The sequence below is a fragment of the Aegilops tauschii genome, chromosome 6 (genome assembly GCF_002575655.3).
Source record: "Aegilops tauschii subsp. strangulata cultivar AL8/78 chromosome 6, Aet v6.0, whole genome shotgun sequence".
Lineage (NCBI taxonomy): Eukaryota > Viridiplantae > Streptophyta > Magnoliopsida > Poales > Poaceae > Aegilops > Aegilops tauschii.
Genome location: NC_053040.3, coordinates 26734194 through 26755905, shown reverse-complemented (window position 1 = coordinate 26755905; position 21712 = coordinate 26734194). Strand labels below are relative to the sequence as shown.

At 43.6% G+C, this 21712-nt stretch overlaps 1 protein-coding gene across 1 annotated transcript; it reads right to left on the bottom strand.

Moving 5' to 3' along the window:
* Positions 1-1369: 1369 nt before the first annotated feature.
* On the bottom strand, positions 1370-16625 carry LOC109776006 (uncharacterized). Its single transcript, XM_040393297.1, has 4 exons — positions 16466-16625; positions 6360-6363; positions 3493-6083; positions 1370-1746 (listed from the first exon to the last, which is right to left on the bottom strand). Exons 1-4 carry the CDS (start codon positions 16623-16625, stop codon positions 1370-1372), a joined length of 3132 nt encoding a protein of 1043 aa, XP_040249231.1.
* Positions 16626-21712: the final 5087 nt, after the last annotated feature.

Sequence of the window (21712 nt, the reverse complement as noted above, 5' to 3'; positions counted from 1 at the left end):
ACACGAGGATGGTTTTAGCCATTCTATATAGTACGTTTGTCTGATATTTGTTCAAAAGAAAATGGCTTCAATAACAACCCAAATGCTAACTGAAACGATTGTTGATAACACCCTCTTAGCTAGGTAAGGTCCTCTGTAAGCTACTGTGCTACAGCCTACCTACTGTCCAATATGTTTTCCTTCTCTACACATGGACAAACATCCTGAACAACTGGTGATTTGCAAACATAATGTATCGAGGATGAACCTTTCAAATTTTTGAAAAGCCAATGTAATATTCTGACAGCTGCTGTTGCTGTAGTCCTATTGCACAATACTAGGATGGATGGTTTTACAGTACATTTTTCGGATACCATTGCAAATGAAATGGCTCCGATGACAAACAAATGCTTGTTAGTTATACTTGTACAAACAAATGCCCTCCAGATCCATAAGGCCCGCCAACACCTCGTTCACATCCTCCTAGGTACATATCAACTACTTATAATACTCTTTACTGGCTGCTGTTACTGGCTATGAAGTATCTGACAGGAATAAATGCTGGATGGTTATAAGGATTACCTGCTGCTACTTTTTGTAAACTGTGATTTCTAGTCTGTGAGCCCTGATTATTTTTGGACAGATTTCTTTTCATTTCTTCCAAGAATCATGTGTTGGGCAGATTGATTGTGCTGTCGAATATATGCATTAATTTGTTACAGGGCATATGAAATACCATCACGGTCGATTTCTATTGGTGTTGCTGCCTACTGCCCCCCTATGTTTGTACACATGGACAATATATAATCTGTTTTTTAAGCTGCAGTATACAATCTGTTAACAAGCAGTCCGCTGTATCTGCCTGAAGCAGTCCGCCTGAAGACAAAAACCAAGCACCTAGTAGAATCTATCTTTATGACGACTGTAGGTTGTACTACATGATTACTGTTAATTAATGAAGGAAGTAAGCTTGTTCACAAAAGAAAATATATCTGTGTTTATTTAGCGTCATTTTAAACAGATGAATTCGGATCGTTTTGCTTAGATAAAAGAAGATTTAACATCAAATGGAAAAAATTCTGGAACAATCTACAACTTCCATCTACCTGTTTATTTGAAGCATGAACCGATAATGTTGCCTCCATGTGTACAGTTTTGATAATGGAAAAACAAGTACACTGCTTCATTTATGAAACTCTCTAAAACTTGCTCTAGTGATGTTATTGCAGAACACCATGGTTCTGCATTTATTTGATACAGCTGTAAAGACATAGATAGCTCTGAGAACAATTACTAAATGAAACAATGCATGCATTTATTATTATATTGAATCACGTCTCGTACCGGCTGGTTTACTAGAAGTTGTTCTGAGTTTCTCGAGTTGAGGCTTCTATTGTCCTTGATGCTCCGCTATAAACTTGAGGTAGGCGTCTCTAATAGTGTGCATCTCTGCCACTACATCTCTCGTCAGTGCTCGGTCTCGAGGCTGTTGCTTTGAGCATGAGAGGCCAAGCCTGAAGACTGAAACCAAGCACTCCTGCATTCTAATACTGGTAGTGTTATCATTCTTTCCGTTGTGCAGCCAGATTGTTCGGTCAGCTATCTCCATGGACCTATCTGGAAGAGCATCCTCGACAAACTTATGCAGATCCAATGAATCTCTGAATGTGCCTTCTGTTGGGCTCTTCCCGGTGAACATCTCAAGCAGCAATATGCCAAGACTATAAATATCACCAGCTGTTGAGACCATGGAGCCTTCCCCGTACTCTGCAGTTATGCGAACTTTCATGGTTAGCATAGCATATTCGAGTGACAACTGAAAATATAGGCCGTCGAGGTAGCGGCCGATTACGCGGACCTATTTGGTTGCGCACTTGGCCAATTCCCGATCAAATATCTGGGAATACCGATTCATTATCGACGTCTCACCATTGCAGAGTGGAAGCATGTAGAGGAGCGGCTAGAGAAACGGTTGAGCAGTTGGAAAGCAAGTTGCTCTCAGTCGGAGGACGGATGGTTTTGATAAACTCTGTCCTCACAAATATGGTTCTCTATATGCTTTCTTTCTTCCAACTCCCAAAAGGGGTCTTGCAAAGATTGTTTAAGTCCAGATTCTTTTGGCAAGGAGATGGTGAAAAGAAAAAATACCGGCTGACCAAATGGAGCATGGTTTGTAGGCCGAAATACCAAGGTGGCCTTGGAATTCATGACCTGCAGGTCAAGAATGAGGCCCTACTTAGTAAATGGTTGTTCAAACTTCTTACTGAGGATGGTGTTTGGCAAACCATGCTGCGCAACAAGTATCTAGGCCAAAAGGCGGTGTCTCAGGCATATTGGAAACCTGGCGACTCACACTTTTGGGCTAGCCTAATGGCGGCAAAGAAACAACTCTTTCGCTTTGGGTCTTTCGCGATAAAGGACGGGTCGGAGATTCGTTTCTCGAAAGACATCTGGCTAGGCAATGCCAGTCTCTGAGAACAATATCCAGCCTTGTACAACATTGCTCGCGATAAGAACAATACTATTGCGCAGGTGCTCAGCTCATCCCCGCCGAATATTTCATTCAGGCGGGATTTGGTTGGCGCCCGACTTATGTCATGGCATAATCTCTTATCCCGTCTAGATCTGATTAACCTGACGCAAGGCCGTGATGTGTTTCGCTGGAACCTTACTACATCGGGGTCTTTCACGGTAGACTCTGTATCGTGCGCTCACGCATTCTGAGGTACCGGAGAGCAATAACAAGAAAATCTGGAAGGCAAAGATTCCACTAAAAGTTAAAATATTCATGTGGTATCTTCGTAGAGGTGTTGTGTTAACCAAAGACAACCTTGCACGACGCAACTGGCCAGGAAGTAAGAAGTGTTGTTTTTGTACTCATAACGAGACAATCAAACATCTCTTTTTTCAATGCAAGTTTGCGCGTTCTACATGGTCAGTCATCCAAATAGCGTCAAATTTGTATCCGCCCACAAGTGTTGCCAATACTTTTGGTCATTGGTTGGACGGTATTTCAAATAGGTTCAAAACGCTAATAAGGGTGGGAGCGTACGCCTTACTATGATCGCTTTGGCTATGTAGAAATGATTTGGTTTTTAATGACAAAAATGCTTCTCCTTTGCAGGTTATTTTTCGTTGTACGCACTCGCTTCGTATGTGGTCTATGCTACAATGTGCGGAGTACCATCCGCTATTCAAGGCGGTGTGTACGCGATTGGAGCAGGTGGCTATGGAGTTTTTTACCCAACATGGATGGCAGCATAATCTCCGCATCGGTCCACCAACCGTTTCGACATAGGCATAGTGTCGGTCTATAGGACTCTACTGTTGCTGAATTGTCATTTTTTTTCTTTTTTGTCAGATTTTTTATGTTTGGCTGTGTGCATCCTAGTTATGCAAAGGCCGGGTGATACTCTAAATGCTTTGTATCGCTTGATGCTACATTTTGAGATAATAAAAGCGCCCTTTATCAAAAAAAAACTGAAAATATAAGATTAGAAGTGTTTCGGTCACCTGGAGCAACATAGCCTATGGAACCTCTAATTCCAGTTGAGCTATATGAAGTATGCATTCCCTCGCTTGTATTTTCTTGAAGGATCCTTGAAATGCCAAAGTCTCCAACTCGTGCGCTCATGTCTTCGGTAAGAAGTATGTTGCTTGGCTTAAGATCGCAATGGATCACCAATGGTTGACAGTAGTTGTGCAGGTATTCTACTGCGTCCATGATATCAACAGCAATATCAAGCCTTTGGAGGAGGCTGAGCCTGTTGTTTGCAGTGGGCTCTTGAGATTTTGTATGAAGCCAACAATCCAAGTTACCATTTGGCATGAACTCAAAAACCAATGCCTTGAATTCGTGACCTTGGTGGTTGACGCTCGAACAAGAAGTAACGATCTTAACGAGACAACGGTGTCGTATCCTTCTCATAGCCTCACACTCGGCATCAAAACTCTTGGAATCCCTAGATTGACCAAGATTAAATACCTTGACAGCCAATGGTCTTTCTTCCTTGTCCAAAACACACTTATAGACCGCACCATAACTTCCTCTCCCAAGTAAGTTGGCTTCTGAAAATTCATTAGTTCCCCTCAATAATGCATGATATGAGATTCTCTTGTAATGGTTATCAAAAATTGATTTTTGTTCTAATCTCTTCTGACTTGGTTTGAGCTTCTTGACAAGTATCCAAACAAGAAGAATAACTAAAAGTGACAGCAAGATTGCTCCAGCTGTCCCTATGAAAATTACAAGAGACTTTTGCATCTTTCTGTTGGTCTTTCTTAACGAGCTTCTGGGGCATGGAACCAAATGAAGTTGAGTTGTACCACCACACAAATTGATATTCCCGGTGACTGCTAAGTAAGTGATGTTTCTGAAAACACCTTTGTTTGGCACCTCCCCTTGCAAATTATTGAAGGATATATCCAGTTCAGACAAAGATGTCAAATTTTGTAGAACTATTGGGATTGACCCTGATAAGTTGTTGTGTGCTAAGTACAGTTCCTGTAAGTTTCTAATAATATTTCCGAGGGCTGCTGGGATATTACCAGAGAACTTATTCATGGTCAGGTTCAGTTTAGTGAGCCCCTTTATATTTGTCAATGGTCGAGGTATGCTTCCCTCAAACAAATTACTGTCTAATGATAACCATTCCAACACTATGCAATTTTGAATACTGTCAGGTATCTTACCAGAAAACTGGTTCCCTGATAGAGTAAGTCGGTTAAGGTTTATTAAGCTACCAACTTCACTAGGAATGAGTCCAGAAAGGGAATTGTATGACAAGTCCAAATACCAAGAAAAGCTATGTAATTTCAAAATCTCTCTTGGTATTGAACCGTTAAGATGGTAATTCTTTGACAAATCAAGTACAAAGAGGTTCTTCAACTCTCCCAGGCTTGCTGGAATTGGCCCCTCCAAGTTGCCATTGCCTGCATAAAGCCTAGTCAACCGTGAAAGGTTTCCTAGCGTGGGAGGTATAAGGCCGACCAAGCTATTATTGTACAAGCCTAGATTTATCAAGTTCTGTAGCTTGCCAACACTCTCTGGAATCACTCCGGATATGGAAGTATTTGCTATTATAAGCCTTCTGAGACCGACCAAATTTCCTATGTCTGTAGGAATGACCCCAGAGACCCTATTGTCTGCTATGTATAAGTCGTAGAGAGTCGTTGAGAGGTTCACAATTGAAGCTGGTAGCTGTCCTCCAAAAGAATTGATGCCGAGTTCCAACCTCTCTAGTTGACTGCAGTTTGCCAAAGAAGTTATGAATTCCCACCCCTTGTTGTCATCTGCTTCAAGCTTATTGTCAACCAAGGTCAGTTGTTGGAGCGCTCCACGCCTCCCTAATGTGGGAGGGACGTACCCACTAAATTTATTTTTCCAGAGATCAAGTATTGTGAGATCAGACATATTGGATAGTGATGAAGGGAGGACTCCAATGACGTTATTAGAAGACAAGCTTAGAGCTTTCATCTTAGGGAACTTGTTCCCGATATTATCCGGAATGCTTCCGTATAGCATATTGAACCCTACGTGCAAAAATTCCAGTGATGACCAGTTGTAGAGAGATGGTGGGAGCATACCAGAGATATTGTTTCCGGCGAGACTGAAATACCGCATACTCCGGATGCTACCGAGCTCCGGTGGGATCGACCCCACGAGCTGGTTAGTAGAGAGGTCGAGGGACTGTAGATGGGACAGATTGGCCAGCGAAGACGGGATGGTCCCTGTGAAGGTGTTGTTTCTCAGTGTGATCCGTGCCAAGTACGTGAGCTTCTCACCAAGCTCAGTTGGGATGTACCCGCCAATCGTGTTGTTGTCCAGTCTCATGTCAATCATGGAGACACACGAGCTCAGGTTTGCTGGTAACGTGCCTGAGAACGAGTTGTCGTACAAGTGAAGGCTCCGTAGGCGGCGGAGGCGGCCAAGGCTTGCCGGGATGTCCCCGTGGAGCGAGTTGAAGCTCAGGTCGAGCATCGGAAGGAACGTGAGGTTCCCGATGGCCGGGGTGAGTGCTCCGGCAATCCCGGTGCCATTCAATCTCAGCGCCACCACCCGTCCCGGCCTGCGGTGGCACGTCACGCCTTCCCAGCTACAGAAGCTGGCGCTGCTGCACTAGTAGAAAAAGAGGCTTCCATACGTCCCCATTAGTTTCCAAAATAATCGAACCGCGACAAAAGGGGTCTTTAGTCGCGGTTCGGGAGGAGACCCGCGACCAACTATCTGGGCCCAGCGCGCTCGGTCGACAGCTGGCGGACGGGAGGGGCTTTAGTCCCGGTTGGCCTGGCCAACCGGGACTAAAGGTCTCCGAAGGCCTTTAGCCAACCGCGACTAAAGGCCCATCCCTATATATAGGACTCAGCTCACTTCACTTCACTCAGCTCACTTCACAATATTCAGAAGGGGGTGGTGGGTTTGCTTTTGGTTCCTCCTATGCACACAAGGTGTTCGATGAAATGCCCGAGAGCCTGAAACAAACATGATATGAAGTGTCCGAGCCACACTTGAGCTTTCTCATTTATTTTTCCTCCGCGATCGCGGTTAGCAACTTGAACCTTTCATGTGTCATTGATAAAATATGCATGTGTGTAGTTCATTGTTTAATTTGTATTATTTCTAGCTAGTTAGTTTAACAAATGCATGATGGTTAATTATATACTTTATATAATAATAATGCAGATGAATCGGCAATGGATGTACGGTCCCCGACTCTCCGGCGAGTTCACTACGGGTTTGAAAGATTTCCTCGTAGTGGCAAATGCGAACAAGCAGCAAGGTTTTATTATCTGTCCATGTGCTGTCTGTAAGAATCAGAAGGGTTACTCCTCCTCAAGAGACGTTCACATGCACCTGCTTCGGCACGGTTTCATGCGAAGCTATAATTGTTGGACCAAGCATGGAGAAAGAGGGGTTAGAATGGAAGAAGATGAAGAAGGGGATGATATCGATGACAACTATCATGATCATTTCGGTGATACTTTCATGGAGGATGATGCTGAAGGTGGGGAAGGGTTAGGTGAAGGTGAAGAAGAGGCACATGATGAGCCCGCTGATGATCTTGGTCGGACCATTGCTGATGCACGGAGACGCTGCGAAACTGACAAGGATAGGGAGAATTTGGATCGCATGTTAGAGGATCACAAAAAGTCGTTGTATCCAGGATGCGATAATAGTCTGAAAAAGCTGGGCTGCACACTGGATTTGCTAAAATGGAAGGCACAGGAAGGTGTAGGTGACTCATCATTTGAAAATTTGCTGAAAATGTTGAAGAATATGTTTCCGAAGAATAACGAGTTGCCCGCCAGTACGTACGAAGCAAAGAAGGTTGTCTGCCCTCTAGGTTTAGAGGTTCTGAAGATACATGCATGCATTAACGACTGCATCCTCTACCGCGGTGAATACGAGAATTTGAATGAATGCCCTGTATGCACTGCATTGCGTTATAAGATCAGAGGCGATGACCCTGGTGACGATGTTGAGGGCGAGAAACCCAGGAAGAGGGTTCCCGCCAAGGTGATGTGGTATGCTCCTATAATACCACGGTTGAAACGTCTGTTCAGGAACAAAAAGCATGCCAAGTCGTTGCGATGGCACAAAGAGGACCGTAAGTCCGACGGGGGGTTGAGACACACCGCTGATGGAACGCAATGGAGAAAGATCGACAGAGTGTTCAAAGATTTTGCAGCTGACGCAAGGAACATAAGATTTGGTCTAAGTACTGATGGCGTGAATCCTTTTGGCGAGCAGAGCTCCAGCCATAGCACCTGGCCCGTGACTCTATGCATCTACAACCTTCCTCCTTGGTTGTGCATGAAGCGGAAGTTCATTATGATGCCAGTGCTCATCCAAGGTCCAAAGCAACCCGGGAACGACATCGATGTGTACCTAAGGCCATTAGTTGATGAACTTTTACAGTTGTGGGCCAGACCTGGTGTACGTGTCTGGGATGAGCACAAAGGAGAGGAATTTGACCTACGAGCGTTGCTTTTTGTAACCATCAACGATTGGCCTGCTCTCAGTAACCTTTCGGGACAGACAAATAAGGGATACAATGCATGCACGCACTGCTTACATGAGACTGAAAGTGTACGTTTGGTTAATTGTAAGAAGAACGCGTACCTGGGTCATCGTCGATTTCTTCCCCGAAATCATAACGTAAGAAAGAAAGGCAAGCATTTCAACGGCAAGGCACATCACCGGCCGAAGCCTGCGGAACGTACTGGTGCTGAGATATTTGATATGGTCAAGGATTTGAAAGTCATCTTTGGAAAGGGTCCTGGCGGGCAATCAGTTCCGCGGGGAGTTGACGGGCACGCACCCATGTGGAAGAAGAAATCTATATTTTGGGAGCTAGAATATTGGAAAGTCCTAGATGTCCGCTCTGCAATCGACGTGATGCATGTTACGAAGAATATTTGCGTGAACCTGCTAAGCTTCTTGGGCGTGTATGGGAAGACAAATGATACAAAGGAAGCACGGCAGGACCAGCAACTTTTGAAAGACCCAGATGACCGGCATCCGGAATGGTTTCAAGGTCGTGCCAGCTACGCTCTTACCAAAGAAGAGAAGGTCATTTTTTTGAATGCCTGAGCAGTATGAAGGTCCCGTCTGGCTTCTCGTCGAATATAAAGGGAATAATAAACATGGCGGAGAAAAAGTTCCAAAACCTGAAGTCTCACGACTGCCACGTGATTATGACGCAATTGCTTCCGATTGCTTTGAGGGGGCTCCTACCGGAAAATGTTCGAGTAGCCATTGTGAAGCTATGTGCATTCCTCAATGCAATCTCTCAGAAGGTAATCAATCCAGAAGATCTACCACGGTTACAGAACGATGTGGTCCAATGCCTTGTCAGTTTCGAGTTGGTGTTCCCACCATCCTTCTTCGATATTATGACGCACCTCCTGCTCCACCTAGTCGAAGAGATTTCCATTCTCGGTCCTGTATTTCTACACAATATGTTCCCCTTTGAGAGGTTCATGGGAGTATTAAAGAAATATGTTCGTAACCGTGCTAGGCCAGAAGGAAGCATCGTCAAGGGCTATGGAAATGAGGAGGTAATTGAGTTCTGTATTGACTATGTTCCTGACCTTAAGCCGATTGGTATTCCTCAATCGCGGCACGAGGGGAGACTAAGTGGAAAAGGCACGATCGGAAGGAAATCAACGATATGTATGGACGGTCATTCTATGACTGAAGCACACCACACAGTTCTGCAAAATTCCAGCTTGGTGGCTCCGTGCTTCGAGCAACACAAGAATATTTTACGCTCGGACAACCAGGGGAAGCCTGAATCCTGGATTAGAAAGGCCCACATGAAGACTTTCGGCAGTTGGTTGCGAAAACATTTAATGAATGACAATGATGTTGGAGATCAGCTGTACATGTTGGCCAAGAAACCATCTTCGACTATAACGATTTTCCAAGGGTACGAGATAAATGGGAATACATTTTACACCATCGCCCAAGATAAAAAGAGCACCAACCAAAACAGTGGTGTCCGCTTTGATGCAGCAACCGAGAATGGGCAAAAGGTCACATATTATGGTTACATAGAGGAGATATGGGAACTTGACTATGGACCCTCCTTTAAGGTCCCTTTGTTCCGGTGCAAATGGTATAAGCTAACAGGAGGTGGGGTAAAGGTGGACGAGCAATACGGAATGACAATAGTGGATTTCAACAATCTTGGTTACCTTGACGAACCATTCGTCCTTGCCAAAGATGTCGCTCAGGTTTTTTATTTGAAGGACATGAGTAGCAAACCGAGGAAACAGAAAGATAAGAAAACGATCAGTACATCATGCGATGATCCAAAGCGCCACATTGTTCTTTCAGGGAAAAGAAACATCGTGGGAGTGGAGGACAAGACAGACATGTCAGAAGATTATAATATGTTTGGTGAAATTCCGCCCTTCAAAGTGAACACTGACCCAAGCATTAAGTTAAATGATGAGGATGCTCCATGGATACGGCACAATCGTAAGCAAGCAGGGACACAAGGGAAAAATTGATGTGTAATAATTTATTGTACCAAACTTTGTTGAATGGATCATGTGAATTAAAACGTACGATGGCGAATCCGGATGATTTGTATTTGGTCGATGAACTGAATGATGTATCAAACCTTTTGTCAAACCTTCAAGGGATCGATGAACTGATTTTTTTAATATATTATTTATATTTTCAAGATTTTAAAATGAATTAGTTTTATTTTTCTGAATTTTTTGATATATTATTTGTATTTTTAAGATTTTAAAATGAATTAGTTTTATTTTTCTGATTTTTTGATATATAATTGTATTTTTAAGATTTTAAAATGAATTAGTTTTATTTTTCTGAATTTTTTGATACATTATTTGTATTTTAAGATTTTAAAATGAATTAGTTTTATTTTTCTGAATTTTTTGATATATTATTTGTATTTTTAAGATTTTATAATGAATTAGTTTTATTTTTCTGAATTTTTTGATATATTATTTGTATTTTTAAGATTTTAAAATGAATTAGTTTTATTTTTTTGATTTTTATATATAATTGTATTTTTAAGATTTTAAAATGAATTAGTTTTATTTTCTGAAAAGTATATGAAAAAGGACCTTTAGTCGCGGTTCGTGACACGAACCGCGACTAAAGGCTCTTTCCGCGCGGGAACGAAAGCGGTGTGAAATACCCTTTAGTCCCGGTTGGGGAGACCAACCGCGACTAAAGGTACCCTTTAGTCGCGGTTGGTGTCCCCAACCGGGACTAAAGGCTACCTTTAGTCGCGGTTGGCGTCCCCAACCGGGACTAATGCTTTTCCTATATAAGTGTGGCACTTAGGATTTTTCCACATTCTCCCCCGACGCTTCAACGCCGCCAGGCTGCTCCTCGTCGATGTCGCCGTTGCCGCGCCCTGCCCCGTCGCCGCACGCTCCTCCTCGCCGTCGCCAACGCCTCCCCGACCTCGCCATCGTCAACGCCTCCCCGACCTCGCCCTGCCCCAGTGAGCTCTGACGCCCTGCACTTTCGCCGTTGCCGCGCCCGCCCCATCGCCGCCCGCTCCTCCTCGTCGTCGCCAACGCCCGCCGCTGCCCCTGCCCCTGCCGCCGCCGCCGCCTGCCTCTCGCCGCTGCCCCTGCCCCTGCCGCCGCCTGCCTCCCGCCGCCTGCCCGCCGCCGTCCTCCTCAAACAAAGAAAAGGAAGAAGAAAAGGAAGAAGAAAAGGAAAAAGAAAAGAAAATAAGAAAAGGAAAAAGAAAATAAGAAAAGGAAAAAGAAAATAAGAAAAGGAAAAACAGAATAAGAAAAGGAAAAAGAAAATAAGAAAAGGAAAAAGAAAAGGAAGAAGAAAAGGAAAAAAATAAGAAAAGGAAAAAGAAAAGAAAATAAGAAAAGGAAAAAGAAAATAAGAAAAGGAAAAAGAAAATAAGAAAAGGAAAAAGGAAATAAGAAAAGGAAAAATAAAAGGAAGAAGAAAAGGAAAAACAAAATAAGAAAAGGAAAAAGGAAAGAAAATAAGAAAAGGAAAAAGAAAATAAGAAAAGGAAAAAGAAAATAAGAAAAGGAAAAATAGAATAAGAAAAGGAAAAAGGAAATAAGAAAAGGAAAAATAAAAGGAAGAAGAAAAGGAAAAAGGAAAGAAAATAAGAAAAGGAAAAAGAAAATAAGAAAAGGAAAAAGAAAATAAGAAAAGGAAAATCAGAATAAGAAAAGGAAAAAGAAAATAAGAAAAGGAAAAAGAAAAGGAAGAAGAAAAGGAAAAACAAAATAAGAAAAGGAAGAAGAAAAGGAAGAAGAAAATAAGAAAAGGAAAAACAAAATAAGAAAAGGAAAAAGGAAATAAGAAAAGGAAAAAGAAAAGGAAGAAGAAAATAAGAAAAGGAAAAAGAAAATAAGAAAAGGAAAAACAGAATAAGAAAAGGAAAAAGAAAATAAGAAAAGGAAAAAGAAAAGGAAAAAGAAAAGGAAGAAGAAAAGGAAAAACAAAATAAGAAAAGGAAGAAGAAAAGGAAAAAGAAAAGGAAGAAGAAAAGGAAAAACAAAATAAGAAAAGGAAAAAGAAAAGAAAAAAGAAAATACTTGGCAGTGCTAAACAAAAACTTCTGTGCAAATTAGTGCTCAATAATCTCTTTTTTTAATTCCTCCTCCTCTATGTCCCCTTAATCTTATTTTTTAATTTCTTTATACTTAAAGAATTTTTACTACATGCAGGAGTGACATATGGCGGACGATAGAGCCGAGCCGCTTAGGGATCCGGAGGCTGAACGTTATTTAATGGGCATCATCAACAACGAGATTCCTTATGTGCCGGGCTTAGAATATGAGCAAGAAGAGGATGTAGTCTCTTCTTTTCTAAACCTTGACGGTGGAACAGAAATTGTCGATGATCAAGAAGGTGAAGGAACGGACATTGTCGACGGAGGTCAACCGTCAACAAACGACGATCTCGAATTGCAAGTAGCAACCACCTCCGGCGAGGTATATATATACATTGAGCCTCTCTTGATACAAACTTACTGAAATGTGAATACATATGTATTAACGCGCGCGACTCTCTTTCTTTTTTTAGCCCTCGGCCGGATCGAGTACGACAAAGCGTGGCAAATCCAAGGCGATGAAAACAGGAGAAACATATGCCATTGAGTTTGTCAGTGAAACCGGCAAGCCCCTACAGCACACCTCAAAGTTTATCAACCAATGCGGAGTCGTTGTTAGAGACAACGTCCCGATCACCGTCCAAGAATGGAAGGAGCCAAAGAAGGCACGTCTTGGTTTCAGTTTTGTCGACAAGAGAACGAAAAAGGATTGCTGGAGAAAGCTTATGGAACATTTCATTCTACCTCCGGAATACAACAAAGTCGATGAATTCGGTAACAAGGTTCCGGGTGGACGTGAGAGGAGGAGGCTAGTTAAAGAGTTCGCTCTTCAGAAGATGGGCGAAGCATTCCGGAACTTCAAGAAAAATTTAACCCGTGACTATGTCAACAAGGGCAAGACTCCGGATTTCAATGGACAACATGAGAAACTGAAAGATGATTGGCCAGAATTTGTGAGGCAAAAGCAATCGGAGCATTTCAAGTAAATATCGAAAAAAAGGATAATGCGAGTAAGAAAAAGTTCCATCATATTATGGGGCCAGGAGGATACCGCCTTTCGGAGCCTAAGTGGCAGAAGATGGAGGAGGACCTGAGGGTGCGAGGAATCCCTCTAGGTACAGAGGGATGGGACCCAAGGGCCAAAAGCTGGTGGTACGGGCATGGGGGATCGCTAGACCCGGAGACAGGGGTGTGTGTTCACCGGAAGAAAAAGTTTGCTCCCACCCAAGCCCTTATTGACGCAATGACCCAAGCTCAAGAGGGCTTGATCAAGTTCAACAGAGAGAAAGACGCACTGACAACAGCCCTCGGGAATGATGAACACGGAGGACGTGTACGAGGCAAAGGCAAAGTTCCGTGAAAAGTAGGGTTTTCCCAGGACAATGACCCGTACTGTTACAGAAGCCGTAAGAGAAAGACGGACCGGGATGCAGATCTTATGGCGAAGTTTGCATCGGAACTCCATGAGTTGAAGCAGACCGTGCATGAACTAGTAAAAGAAAAATCGGCTGCAGGGTCGCATGAAGATCATGAAGCGGATCGCGGAAGCCAGCAGCGGAGAAGCAGCGTGGCTTCCACGGATGCCCCGCCTGGTGCTAGTGCACCGATGATCGAGATTCGTGCACCGGAGCCTCACTACCCCGTGGATGATGTAAAGGAGATGAAAGAATGTGATCTGCATTATCCCGTGGGGAACGTTTCCACGAAGGTAGCTAGCGGCAGTGCTTTACCCTGTACACCTGGAGCACTCCACCACAACAACCCCATTGCATATGGCTATGCTCGTGTCACAGTGGAAGACATAGTCCAAGGGTTTGAGGACCTGGAGATTGACAAAGCTACACCCGAAGGGGAGAGAAGACTTGGAGATGTCAAGCGCCAGATCATTCTATGGAAAAAGAAGTACATAGTGTTTCCAGGCGAGGCGCCAAGGCTAACAAGTCCACCCCCCTCCGATGGTGGTGGTGGTGGCGGCGGTGGTGGTCGTGGTGGTTCACCTACACCTCCTTCACGCCATTCGACGCCGTCCCCCGATCAACAACCTCCGGCGGGTACGACGCCCCCCAATCCTCCTCCGGCGGGTACGACGCCCCCCAATCCACCTCCGGCGAAGAAGCAGAAGCAGGCGGACAGCAAGGAAACCCGCTCCTGGACTATTAACCCGGACCCTTATGTACCTAAGACCACAAGGGTACCGGAGCCATCACTGAAGCCTCTCCTCCCAAGGCCTTGGGAACTTAGTGAAGCTGAAACCAAATTGGCCGCGTCTGCTCATTATGAGAAATGGAAGGCGGATATGAAGGCGATAAAAGAGCCTGAGCCCAAGCAAGTATTCACTGAGAAGCAAAAGAAGTGGGCTAAGGATTTTTTGACGACACCGTCCCAAGCCGAGCTGAATATGCCTGACGACTATGGACATGAACTTCGTAGGCAAGCAAAAATATTGAAGGGGGAGAAAGAAGAAAGTAAAAAAAGCGGGAAACAAGTTGACCAGCTCGGGATGCAGAATAAACAATCGATCCCCCCGCTCATAGTGAAAGCCGGTCCGGAAGAGGACCCCGAGATCATAGCAGCTGCGGCAGCACTTGGATTGACTGTAGCGAGTGCCATGAAACAAGCGTCCGAGATGGGTTTGATTCTTCGTGCCTTCTTAGGCCTTGAGGATGCGCCAGTATGTGAGATAGCATTACAATATGTGCGGAATGGGCCTCTCGTCGAGCCTGCGCGGGAAAAGAGTCTACCACCACAAATGCGAAATCTGCTACGTTGGTACAAGCAATTCATAACATGGGCCGACAAAGAATATATTTATGCGGATGTTACAGAGGAGCATCACACCAAACGGTACTCTGTACAAGTTCATATGAGTGAATTGTTCCAGCTGTTCAATCTGCGCGACCTCGACAAATCTATGCTGAGTTTCTACGTTCTGTAAGTGATTTATTTCTACCTCATCTCGTTCTTCATTGCCTGCACTATATATATATATATATTGTCCTAACTATATTGTTGCGTACGCTATTATGCAGATTGAAGATTTGGGAATGCAAAATAAGAAACATCCATGATGTTGGGTTCATTGACCCACATATCGTTAATGGACATGTGTTACAAAATCACCCCGAAGACGTGGAGAAAGACTTGTACAAGTTTCTTAGAAAGCATCAACTCAAAAGTCATATTCTATTTCCTTACCATTTTGGGTGAGTGTTTCTCTCTTGTGCCCATTCCCTTTTGTTTACTCCATGCATGGTATGTCTAATCGATGAGTTATGCATGACTGTGCATGTAACGTGTCCGCAGGTTCCACTGGATTCTGCTAAATATTGAACTTCACACCTCCAGAGTTCTAATCATGGACTCTATGGATTCGGATCCAAAGCGTTGGGCCAACATGAGAAAAATGCTGCAAAAGTAATTATTTTCAAGAGCTCTATATCGATCGGTCTCTTTCGTTCATTTCCTAATATCAAGTAACTAATAACTCCCTTGTTCATTTAATTTTCTTTGCCCTGTAGGGTTTGGAGACGGTTCTCAGAAGAAATTTTCGGTGAATTCAAACATGAGCTAGATTTTAGAAGGTTAGTTAATGTGGATAAGCAGCCACCGGGGACCAATCTATGTGGATACTATGTTTGTGAGAACATCCGGAGACACACCTCTGAGCGGAAGGCATCGGATAGCGTGCGGAAGGCGACGGATAACTTGCGGGAGGCTTAGTCCAGAAGCTCGCTTCCGACCAATTCAAGATGAATTAGCAGGATTTTTCATGAGGGAAGTCATCAATCCTAAAGGAGAACACTATACCGAGGACGAAGAAATTTATATGCATACCCGAGATTGAAACTTGTTCGAAGTTGTATATGGTCATCCATCCTAATTGTGTATGGAAACTTGTTCGAAGTTGTATATGGTCACCCGAGATTGAATATATATTATATATTCCTCTTGAATTCTTCTTGTTTGAAATTTCATATGCATGTATATAGTAGCGTAGAATATGTGTACTGAAACTTCATCAAAATTAAAATAAAACACAAAATAAAATATATAAAAAATAAAACACTGCAAATTAAAAAGAAACCAGGTTTAGGGGGGCTAAAACCCTAAACCTGCGGAGGAGGCCTTTAGTCCCGGTTAGCCACGAGAACCGGGACTAAAGGTCCTCCGCCCCGACGGACCCCTGGCGCCCACGTGGACGGGCCTTTAGTCCCGGTTAGCCACGAGAACCGGGACTAAAGGTCCTCCGCCCCGACGGACCCCTGGCGCCCACGTGGACGGGCCTTTAGTCGCGGTTCGTAAGCGGCGCGACTAAAAGGGGGGTCTTTAGTCGCGCATATTTAGTCCCGGTTGCACAGCCGGGACTAAAGGCCTTTGCGAACCGGGACTAAAGGCTCATTTTCTACCAGTGCTGTTGCAGGAGGCCAGCGAGTCCCCGTGGCTGAGCTGTGCTTTGAAAGCAAGCAAAGCGGCCTCATCACCGGCGGCGCTCACTGCAACAATCAATTGGACAGCAACAAGTGAGCATAGCAAGCTCATGGCAATGACCCCTATTGTTTTGGTCATCTTGCGATCTTGGTCTGGTTTCCAAGTCGCATTTGCCTGGTCTGTTCCATATATATACTAGCTTACTTGGTCATGTGGGTATTGCAAATGCTGTGGTAATAATATCTCCAACCGACAGCACAACCTTCAACGTATCTATCTTGATGCAGAGTTTACCATCTGTCAGCAAAGAAAAGGCTGTTACCATCATGATGCTAATAATATATCATCAAGATTTGATCGTTTCAAATAGTTGGTATGACTAAGTCAGTCAGTGTAACATTCCGGTTTCCAATGGCTTTTAGTTTACAGATAATGGCATGCTGCAACGGACGGGCAGAGGCCGGCACCGTTGCGGCGTTGCCGTCTCGGATTAAGAAATAATAAGAATGACCGGCCGGCCGGCCCTGATGGGCATGTTGCACTTTATATACAACTGGAGGTAAAGAGCTGGTTGCCGGCCCCGTATAATCTAGCTTAAATTCGTAGCATGTGCTAGACTGACGTATAATACAATTTAGCTTCAATTTGTCAGCATATGATATACATCTATATGAATCCATTTTAAGACATGTAGACTAAATGATTGCAAGTTTGTTGGAGTCATCGGAGCTAGTCGCAACGGTTCAGCTTATGCAATGCAAGGATGATCGTGTGTATTTATATATCCACCAATACTGATCTATCTCATATCAACCTGTTGAAAATTGATTTTTCCAAAATGAACTATCTGCCAAATGATTTCCGCCCAATTAGCATAGTGCACAGTCTGACAAAAATTGTCTCTAAGGTTTTGGCCCGAAGATTGGCGACTCTACTGCCAAATATCAAAATCAAGGAGCGTTTATGAAGGGACGATCGCTGCATGAGAATTTTAAGATGGTCCGGGAATCTGCCAAGCATTTGAAGGAAAGGAAATGCAAGAGTGTATTGCTTAAACTAGACATCGCTAAAGCGTTTGACACAGTGGCCTGGCAATTTTATTTGAAGTTCTTCAGAAAGTGGGATTTGGACCAAAATGGTGCGCTTGGATTGCTATGCTTCTCAGAACAGCATTTACTATAGGATTCTTTTGAACGGCACCCTGGACAAAGTTTCTGGCATGGTCTTGGTCTCAGGCAAGGCGATGCCCTATCTCACATGCTTTTTATCATTGTCATGGATACTTTATGCAAACTGTTCGACAAGGGCGGAGGAATGTGGGATTCTGGATGGTTTTAGAAATAGATCTACCATCCCTCAGTGCATGTCCATCTACCCTGATGATGTTACTCTCTTCCTAAAGGCAACACATGAGGAGGTAGCTGCAGCTAAGTTTCTGCTAGACATCTTTGGTAATGCTAGCTTCTGGGTTGCGATGCAACCTAGGAAAGAGCTCGCTTTCCCCTATTTTATTGTGAAGAAGATCAGATTGCAGATTTTGGAAGCACGCTCAATTGCCAAATAGCTCCCCTTTCGATAAAATATTAGGGCTGCCACTCAGCTTTAAGAAGCTTCTTAAGGAGGATTTTCAAGGCTTGATCCACATTAAGAAACAGATTAGGTCTCTGGTGTACATGATTTCTCTACCAGAGTGGTCGGTTAATTTTAGTCCAAGCGGTGTTATCAGTCATTCCAATTTTTCACTTAATGTCCCTTGACCTTCCGCCATGGGTGTTCAAGGCCATTGACAAAATTCACAGAGCATTCCTTTGGAAAGGCACTGATGTGGTAAATGGCGGACACTGCTTGGTGGAAAAAAGTTTGTCGTCCAAAAGAGAGCGAAGGACTAGGCATTTTGGACTTGAAGATTATGAACTCCGCGCTTCGGTTGCGGTGGGCTTGGAAGGCACGCACATCAAATAATCGTGCATGGAGCATCTTACTAAACACTTTGGAAAATCATGAAAGCTGTCTACTCAATGCTGCTGCTCGTGTTGAGTTAGGCAACGGAAATAGATGTTTCTTCTGGACTGATAAATGGATCAACGGTGCCACAGTAGAAGATATCGCACCAAATGTTTTCAATTCCGTGCCTCCGGTCATCAGGGAGAGAAGAACAGTAGCAGAAGCAATGATTAGTGCAGTATGGATCAAGGACATAAAGGGAAAATAAATATTCGCATTTTCCATCAGGTCTTAACCTTATGGAAGGTGATTTATGAAGTTCAAATCATACAGGGTGCTGAAGACAAATGGATCTGGTCGTGGAATTCTAAAGGTACCTACTCGGCAAAATCTGTTTATAAAGTACACTTCATCAGTTATGTGTAGTACTGCTTGCACCATTTGGAAGGCTGGGGCTCCTATAAAATGCAAGCTCTTTCTCTGGCTGGTCGTCAAGGGGCGTGTCTGGACAGCGGACCATCTAGCTAAGCATGATTTGCCTCATAATGTTGCATGCTCTTTCGACAACATTGCGCAATAATCAGTTCATCATCTCTTCATGGGGTGCAGTGTAGTAACCACCATTTGGAGTTCAGTGCTTCTTTGGGCAAATCTGAGTGAGGCTATCCCTCAAAATGCTCCTGCTCTCCGGGATTGGTGGCAAGAGGCCAGAAATAATCATGAACCTAGAAGGAATTCCTTGAACACTATGGTACCACTAATTATATAGAGTATATGGAGGGAAAGAAATGGCAGAATTTTTTAAAATTCGCACACACAGCTTCAAGGAATCATCAATCAAATTAAGATTGACGTGGTGCAATGGGCAGAAGCAAGTCTAGGTTGTTTTGTATTACATTAGTTTCATTCGGTTTTCGGTGTTTGTAGACAGTTTTGGTGGTCAGGGCTTTGGGTCTTTTTGTTTGCAGTAGTTTAGGTTGTCCTTGTTCTAACTCTGATTGACGTTGGTCGTGTATTTCTCCCTCTCTCTTTAATATAATACATGTAGTTCTCCTGCATGGTTCAAAAAAAATGAACTATCTATATGAAGTGGATTCAAGTAATGATGAAGTGTACACCAATGCCATTGCCATGCCTATCTACCTGTGCAAGATGAAGGAGTACTTATATATACTAGTAAGTGAAGCTTGACAGGAAATCAAGGAAGGACTATCTGTGTTGTGCATCAATGATACAGAGGAAGCAGGTGACGCATGTGTGTGGTCCATCATACAGTAGTATGATTGATTGATTGATTTGACAAATCGTTTCATGGTAGTACTCCCTCCGTTCCAAAATTGATTTGGGTCATCTATTTTGGAACGGAGGGAGTAGCTTTTAGCGCCTTGATCTCGATCTCTATATTACTCACACACAGCTACACACTAGGATGCACACGAGTCCTTCTCGATTACAACTTGCAAAGAAAGAAAGAAGAAAGGTTGGGGGAGCCGTGCCGTGCCGTTGATGATTTTCTGATCCAAGCCCGGATGCGTCAACTGATTCTCTTCTTCTCCTTGAGTAGCATTGGACCATGCCGGGCCCACACACTTGCTATTGGGTTGGGCCATCCGACGTGGACGGTTGGTGACACACTCTTCACCCTGATTGGTTGCTCGGGGTGGAGTGTCCTTCCTTTCCTTTAGCTGCCATGGCAGTGGGTGTGGACGATGGGTTGCTGAGAGTAGCTAGCTGCATATATACTTGATACGAGCTATCATAATTTACTTTAAATGCATTGGGCCCAAAAAGACTCACACCAATCTTCAGTACAATCATGTGGCTTGTCCTGCATGGCCTATGCCTCGACGAAACTTCCTGCGAAACAGCCGCAGTCGCGACCGCGGCGACAATGCCCTCCGGCGAGAAGCGCGCATTGCCCAAGCCCTCGACATCCGGTGGCGGCGCAGCGACAGGCACCGAAGTCCACTCAACCCTCAATCTCCTCCCTCAGCCCATCTACAACGCAATCCTGTTCCTATCCGTGACCAGGGTGACGGAGTGGGGAGCGCCAGGAGGGCGACATGTGAAGGGCGCCAGTCGATGGCGGCGGGAGGCGGCGGGAGCGAGCGTCCGGAGGCGGCAGGGATCGTTGCGTTAAGAAACTTATGATTTGGAATTGATTTTCATGAAACTGAATTTTATTGTTTGGTAATGTGCTATCGGCTCCTGCCCGTTTGTAGCGTGTCTGGTTGGGAAAGTTTGAAAAGGTTAGGGAAGTTTTTATTGGGAGGATGAAAACATCAACGTGAGGCGCTGATGATGGGAGGTGAGACGAAAATAAATAAGACGGAAATAAACCAGGTGAAAATAAACCAGACGAAAAGAAACCGTGAAGTTTATGCTACCAAGTGAGACATTAAAAGTAGAGATATACGTGTCCTGCCTTATCTAATCATAAGTGCTTTTTTAAGTGAACTCATCGTTAAGGGCTAACCAAGGGTATTACTAGCTCCAGCCGAAACCGTCAAGCATGCATAAAAAAAGAGTTTCAATTGAGACACGTCTCACCCTTTAAGACGTGCATGTGCCCATTATCAGGAGAAAAAAAGACAAGCATGTGCACAGATTGCTTTTCTTCATTGTAGCTTACTCTGGACGAGCCGAGCACAGATAGTGATCCACACACATGAAGTAGCAACAGATGAATCCATGTAAACTATATTTAATCATTGTGGCGGTTTCATCACAATTTCCCTAAAATGCTGTAAAATTATGTATACAATATAGAACAGATCTTACTTAAAAGATATTTTTTAGAGATTATTTAAAATACATGTGATATATCTGTTTCAATCGGATAATATTGTGTTTACAAAGTGTAAAATCACCCATATATGTCAATTGGATCATGCGACGAGCTAAGCACAATGCCATATATAAATAACATAATAAGCCGATCACATTAATATTAGCATCGTCCAAGGTACGTGAAAAATTGGATCACTTTCTATTTTTCCCCATGAAGAAACTGATGAGAGGATATCAAGTAGGAGTAGAACTTACGCTCACATAGGTTAATTAAAATATTTGCACCGTTGGTTGTGGTGTGGTGCAAATATATTATTATATTTTTACTGGAATGCATAACACATACAATTTTTATAGAATATTGAGTTTTTTTTTTTTTGAAAAGGAGGAAGACCCCCAGGCTGCTCTGCATCTGGACGATGCATGCAACCACTTTATTAATTGTTCACACAAGACCTTACAAAGTAATACAGCAGTAAGACTAAAGCCAC

Coding starts and splice junctions, on each gene's coding strand:
- LOC109776006 (XM_040393297.1), bottom strand. CDS start 16,625: ATGACCAAAACAATAGGGGTCATTGCCATGAGCTTGCTATGCTCACTT. Junction 1,747..3,492: donor CATAGGCTATGTTGCTCCAG/GTGACCGAAACA, acceptor GCATAACTGCAG/AGTACGGGGAAGGCTCCATG.